Source organism: Montipora foliosa, chromosome 8 (genome assembly GCF_036669935.1).
Source record: "Montipora foliosa isolate CH-2021 chromosome 8, ASM3666993v2, whole genome shotgun sequence".
Lineage (NCBI taxonomy): Eukaryota > Metazoa > Cnidaria > Anthozoa > Scleractinia > Acroporidae > Montipora > Montipora foliosa.
The window spans coordinates 23,909,764-23,916,707 of NC_090876.1; the positions used below are offsets into that span (position 1 = coordinate 23,909,764).

Below are 6,944 nucleotides of genomic sequence, written 5' to 3' on the forward strand. Positions count from 1 at the left end.
ATTTAGTACGATGACCTTCCTTTCAATGATAAGCGTTTGTGGCGTGAACTTAACTTCGCTAGACGTTCGACCTCCACATTTTGGTAGTTGTAATTGACTTCTCGGCAGTGATTGCTTGCGTTAAAATTTCTGTAATTTTAAAATGCGGGACATCGAAGCCCGTGAATACCAGTTTCCTTGACAGTATCATTCACTTTCCACCCCTTGCAAATAGATGCCAAGCGTACAAATGCCCTTATCTCGTTAGAAATTTTCTGTTTGAAAACCATGCTCGACACTGACATGTCTGCAATCATGACATCGCATAAAAACACTAATTAAAAATGTGTATATTTCACATATTAATGCACAAAAACGCTTATCAGAAGTCGTCATTACACTTAATACAAAGTTTTTTCCATACAGAGAATCGGCGTCGAAATTGTGGAGACACTCTTATCCTTTAGTAGCCTCCTTCGCAGCCGTTTTGAGGCTCGGTTCGTCCCTCCTAAAAACGGCTGCGAAGGAGGCTAATCCTCTAGGGTTTATTTCAAGCTCGGTGAGAAAATGCTCCCCTCCCCCTCAACCCCGGGACAGTGTTGTGTTATTTTCCGTTTCATACGAGCCTTGTCAACAGCGGTACAACATTGATTAGGGAGGAGAGGGAGGGGAGGGGTATCCCGGAAACTTACTTTTTGGACTATCTATCTTTGCAAAGTGTCGTTGCCAGTGTGCTCTGTTGGCAAACTGTTTCAACTAATTTTGTGGCCGATTGTAGGTTGTAATTAGCACAAACTTCCTTAGAAGCCTTTAGCGCGTTCTGTTTTGTACCGCCTGCCGCAAAGACTGCGACGTCCTTTATGATCTACTCTTTTAAACTGCTCAAACACCAGTTTCTCTTTTTCAGAAAATGTGGCAAGATGCTTTATATTAAAGAGGGAAATTCTTCATCAATGGAAGATATTTGTGTCGTTAATAATCATGCAGCAAAAAGTAGATTTGAATTTTCTTAACGAAGAGGAAATACGAAAAAAATCTGTTACATGTTTATGCAAGATATTCGCATTTTGAGCTTGTCACTACCGATTATAGCTTTCCACTGGCAAACTAAAAAGCTGTGATCTTTAAAATGAGAGAATCCCTTCCGAACGGTGCACGTGTGTTTTCGCAAGACTGAGTAGTACTCTGAGTGACTTGAATCCTTCCAGTGTTTCAAAGATATGTTTCGATCCATCGTAGTCGTCTTCGCCTGTAACATGGCTCGGGCTCTATACTCAATAAGGAATTTTGACTTGACAAAAACCATACAGAACACCTTCTCTCGGTTAAATAATCCGAAGAAGGACGTCTCGAACTACCACAATTATGCGGGATGGAACCGTGGGCTCCCAATGAAGGCCTGTTTATCCCTTGAAAAGTGACTAACTCTTTGAATCCCCGTCTAAAGCGTGGATTTCGCGTGCATAAAATTATGGGAGTGCACACGCTGTACAAGAACCCGCATATGTAGGCTGTGCCCAAGAAATAAGGGGGAAAGTTGGTAGGGCGCGTAACCATAGACATAATTCCGTATATGAAGTAAGGCGTCCAACAGACCACAAAGGCTGTCAAAACATACAGGAGTGTGATTATAATCTTTCTCTGGGCTAAAATGCCTCGATCGTCAATGATAGCGGTATCGCGAATCCTTTGACAATGCGACTTCACGGCGATTATGATCCTCAGATATAAAAACACCATGGCCAATATTGGAAACATGTATACAACGCATAACATAAAAATCGTATGGGATATTTCCAAAGTATTTTGCGGATCTCTTGGGCAACACATACTCGCCGAGGATCTGAAGATAATAACGGTCCATCCGAAAATGGGTCCGATAGAACACGCAAATGCTGAAAGCCAAATGAAACCAATAATCAATAAAGTGCGTTTGTGCGTAATAATCCTCCTCAGTGGCTTAACCACAGAAAAGTACTTGTGTATACAAATAGCAGTTAGGGTGAAAATTGAAGACGAGAAACAAAAGGGGACGAAAAAGGCATTTAACTTGCAGAGTACTTCACCCAAGACCCAGGATTGTTTGATTAGTGCTGTTATCATGAATGGAATAGAAAATAAGCAAACTCCCATTCCTGTTACCGCCAGCTGGGTCAGAAACATGTTTGTTCGCGTCCTCATTTGACGGTTGCGTATGACGACCGCGACGAGTGAAGCATTTCCAATGAAGCCTACAGTCAGGGTTAGAAACAACACCAGGAGTTGGATTATAGCTATCGAGCCATGAGGCAAGGGGGCTTTGTTGTAGCTTGTAGTACTTGAACTTTTATTAGCCAGTTGAAGGATTCTTTCGCTCGCAGACTCGTCAAGTGTTCGATCCACCATAATATTTGATTTGCTTTCAACGCATACCACTCTACGTTACATGGCGTCAATAGCAGCAACGTTGGACATTTCGCACACTACATCGACACTTTAGTATGATTCAGTACAGGACATCGCTTGAGATTGGGCTGTATTCTTCTGAAATATTGGATTATTATAATGCAAACAACTTTATATGCATGGTGCTGGCTATTCCACAGCCTCTTTCAAAGTTAGCCTTTGTTCTCGACCTATGGCCGCATTCAAATGCTCTTTTCTTCTCAAAATGTGAATCACTAAGTGCCTTGAGCTACTTAAGTAAATGGATCAATGTCTCTTTGTTGACATAGCTCCAACAATTGACATTTAAAGAAAGGGTTGCTTAAAAACAAAACAAATGACTCGTCTCCGTAATTAGTCAGGCGGTTGATTACTCGGCATGGTTACTTGTTCGACAAATCCCTGATAAATGGGTTTGGGAGGTTAAAAGGATCATCAGATACAACATTTGGCTACTGGATTGAAACAAAGCCAAAAACACAAGCCTATAAAATAAGTTAAATGTTTTAAAGATTGCTTCTTAATTAACGTAATATGATGTACTCTGAGAAATACTTCAATCAAGGGCAAAAGAATGGAAGTTTTACAAAGACTAGATCGTAATTAATCAGACAGGGAGATCTCAACATGGTGATATCATGCATGTGTTTTCCCACTGCATTGTCCGCACGTCAAGACAACAGAAGGGGCACTTTCTTGGCGTTTTTAACGATTTCTTGTCATAGTTACTAGGTGATTTCAGCTTCAGTGGTGGATCTAAGTATATTTTGGGGGGGAGGTGAATTAAAAGAATCGAATTATATACTCTGACAAAAGTCCAGATAGTTTAGACTGCCCTTTTGACTTTGTTTATGCTAGTTTTGCATTAATAAAAATTTCACGTCAGGTAAACAGTATCCGTTGCATCAAAAATAATGTTGCTAAGAACACAGCGCAGTTTCCCTTTAATCCTTAAAGAAAAAAAGAGCCCGTCTACCTCGGTCTCACATTTTGTAGGGCTGATCGCTTGTATTGTTCAACGCCGAGTGCAGTGATATTTGGCAGACTGGGTGGTTGACAATTTTACGTGCTTTCATTTGTTCATCCCACCCAAGCTTTCGTTCATACTTTTTACTTGTCTGCTCTTGTTTGGCCGCTTATTTCAGGCTCATGATCATTTTTTCAAACTTAATCTTTCGTATTATATTCAGTCAGTGTCACAATGAAATGGTCATCAGGGTAAGCAATGCCTACGAGTAGGATGTTTTTTGTCGGTTATTGCTTTCATGTTGTTGGTGGCTCCTAAAAGAGCCGTTTTCGTTTACTGTACGTGAACAGCAGAGCTTCTCACTTCCTTGGTGTCTTCTTGGAGGGAGACTTCTTAGCGGGCTTTTTAGCACCGGCTTTCTTTGCCGGCGTCTTCGCTGGGTTTTTAGTAGCGGGCCTCTTAGCTTCTGGCTTCTTCGCGGTCGGTTTTTTAGCTGCTGGTTTCTTGGCCGCAGACTTTTTAGCGGCGGCTTTCTCTTTCTTCGGAGCCGATTTCTTTTGTTTCTTTACGCCGGGCGGCCGTCTTGACAGCAGGCTTTTTGGACTTGACTGCTGGTTTCTTTGCTTCTGGCTTCTTCTTTGGTTTCTTCTCCTTCTTCTTCTCTTTGGACAACTTGAAGGAACTGGAAGCGCCGACGCCTTTGGTTTGTAAAAGCTTTCCGTTGGCCACATCTCTCTTCAAAGCCATAAGAATTTGTGTCATAAAATGTGCCAGCCAGGATCATGTTGTACACATTTTCTGCTCTGGAGTCGACATAACAAAGAGAAACTCTGTTGGTCGTCATTTGTCAAATCGAACAAAGAAGTCACGTGTCCTTTCAGAATTTCTCCAACAAAGTAGGTTTCGTAATTTATAATCGCGTTAGAATGACCACCGCAGTACAGTGAAATTTTTTTCAACATTTGCGCGATGAAGTTTGAGATTACTCGACCGCCGGTTCTTCAATTTTCATATTTTGTGCGCCAAATCTTCGTGTATCATTACGTAATCTCGACTGCCACTTTCGAACCTGGGTACAAAACACTTTGATTACGACAACGATATTTGAGCTATATCCAAATTTCGAGCGTGCATAAAGTAGGCGGTTCGGTCAACTACACTTTTCACGAGATCATGTGTAGAAGAAAGCACTCGTTTACTGATTAAACTTCAGCCGCTCGTTTCAGTGATTAGGCCTACTCCTAAGTACTCTCGTAAAATTTTAGCTTTCATTTTGCGATTTGGTCAACTGCACTTTTCACTAGATCACGCGAAGAAGAAAGTACTAGTTTACTGATTAAGCCTAAGGGCTCGTTTGAGTGATCAGGGGGGCCCAACGTCAATTGTTGGAAAATATCTTTTCGGAAGACCGATTTGAGATCTAGAATTTTCGGAAAATTTGTTATAAAATTTCTTGCTTGCCTGCCTGTCCTAGGATTTTCAAAGATCTAAAACTTGGTATAATTGCCGATTTTTAACAAACTTTTACCACTAGGGAATCCGAACAGATAAAAAATTTTAAGGGGATAAAAATATGCCTATATCTACCGTTTAAATGCTAACATACGTTTAGCAATGCTATGTTTAAGTGACTTTGAACTATGAATGATTAGGCCTAAGCACTCGTAAAAATTTAGCTTTCATTTTTCGGTTCGGCTAGCTACACTTTTCACGAGATCGTGTGAAGAAGACAGCACTAGTTTATTGATTGAGCCTAAGCGCTCACTTCATTTTACTGCTTACTCTTTAAAAATTTACATTCATCGACCACGGGACTGCGAAAAGGCAGTGATTCTGCTTCAAAAATTGCCCTGTATTCTATACTGACTTAACAGATTAGATTGTAACCAGACTTGCAGAGGGTCCAAATGAACAAACGTGTAACCCTTCGGCGAGTAGAGGTGTCAAAAAAATGTTTTGTTTACTATGATGTGGCTCTTACCCGCCCTATCAAACCATTTACAAAGTTTTCGGTAGTAAAGTCAAATCGACAATTGTGATATCAGTGACAACCATTAGATTTTTCATTGGCAGAATAATCTGCTTTCTAAGTCAAGGCGAGGGATACTTTCCAAAAAAGAACACAATTATTGTAAGTTGGCTATTGCTTTTTTGGATGTGGAGGCTCCTAAAGGAGCCGTTTGTTCTGTGAGTGATGCAAGCATTTACGCTCGTTCTCCGCGGATTCGGCGGGCCAACTGAATATCCTTGGACATAATGGTGACGCGCTTGGCGTGGAAGGGCAACTTGCGGATCAACAGCTCGGTGGATTTCTGGTAACGACGGATTTCACGAAGAGCAACTGTTCCAGGCCTGTAACGATGAGGTTTCTTGACTCTGTCGGTAGCAGGGGCGCTTTTACGAACTGCTTTTGTGGCGAGTTGTTTGCGTAGAGCTTTTCCGCGTTTTGATTTACGAGCGGTTTGCTTTGTGCGGGCCATCCTTTGTTCATACAAGAACTTTTGTCAACGAATGATGAGAGTTGATTGATTTATATCTGGAGCGCATATTTCTGATTGGTTTGAATTTGAGCAAGTTGATTGGTTATTCTGGAGTCATTGTAAATTATTAACAATTTCTTACCAAAGTTCGATCCGAAGATAAGGCAAAGATCTTTCATGTTATTTTTTTGTTATCATTATCAACATAAGAATTATGAAATAAGTTTGTAAGTTTGCTGAAAGACTGTTTTTAAACTGTGGCGATTTCAAGCGATATTTTTCCACGCAGAAGCACACAATTTGGTGATCACTTGTGTTCATGAAAAATTCATTATGCAATCAACTTGACCCTTGTACCCTTAGTTATATTTATTAACCAATAAGAAGTAAAGAGAAGTCTGTTTTCTGAGAGGTCACTTCTGATCTTATAAAAAGGAAGAAAGTGCATTGACATCATTCCTTCAATATTCGAAGAGCTTTTAACATGTCTGGTCGCGGTAAAGGAGGCAAAGGTCTTGGAAAAGGAGGCGCCAAGCGTCACGGAAAAATTCTTCGTGATAACATTCAAGGGATTACTAAGCCAGCCATCCGTCGTCTTGCTCGGCGTGGCGGTGTCAAGCGAATCTCTGGCCTGATCTACGAAGAGACGCGCGGTGTTCTGAAAGTTTTTCTTGAGAACGTAATCCGTGATGCTGTCACATACACTGAGCACGCCAAGCGCAAGACTGTGACAGCTATGGATGTGGTGTACGCTCTCAAGCGTCAAGGACGCACTCTGTATGGATTTGGCGGTTAGACGCTGTCGTTGTCCTCAAAACAAACGGCTCCTTTAGGAGCCATCAAATGTAAAAAAAAGTCATGCCCAATAGTCCGTTAATATGCTAATCCTTGTTAGTGGTACCCTTACTTGCTAAAAACGCACAAGAATATTGGCAATCTCGTTCCCAGGATCTCTCTTCTCTGCCGCCATTGTCATTCAGAAAAAGACGCTGGTTCAGGCTGATTATGTGTCTCCCAGAATCTGGGAGGTTCACCAAATATGTGGTAGGGGAGGGGTGGCAATGTAGGCCTAGTCGACATTGCGAGGAAGCGAA

The 6,944-nt window shown here is 41.4% G+C and overlaps 2 protein-coding genes across 2 annotated transcripts in view; one reads left to right on the forward strand and one right to left on the reverse strand.

Moving 5' to 3' along the window:
• Positions 1-2,662, reverse strand: part of LOC138013340 (melanopsin-like) — a 3,573-nt gene extending 911 nt beyond the window's left edge. The window contains exon 1 of the mRNA XM_068860385.1: positions 1-2,662. This exon is cut by the window's left edge and continues 911 nt beyond it. Coding sequence (XP_068716486.1) covers positions 1,192-2,364 — 1,173 coding nt within the window. The 5' untranslated portion in view covers positions 2,365-2,662 and the 3' untranslated portion in view covers positions 1-1,191.
• Positions 2,663-6,334: 3,672 nt separating this feature from the next.
• On the forward strand, positions 6,335-6,646 carry LOC137968405 (histone H4-like). Its single transcript, XM_068814988.1, has one exon. It carries the CDS (start codon positions 6,335-6,337, stop codon positions 6,644-6,646), a length of 312 nt encoding a protein of 103 aa, XP_068671089.1.
• The last annotated feature ends 298 nt before the right edge of the window (positions 6,647-6,944 follow it).

What these genes read in the sequence shown, in the direction of transcription:
- LOC137968405 (XM_068814988.1), top strand. Translation starts at nt 6,335, where the DNA reads ATGTCTGGTCGCGGTAAAGGAGGCAAAGGTCTTGGAAAAGGAGGCGCC.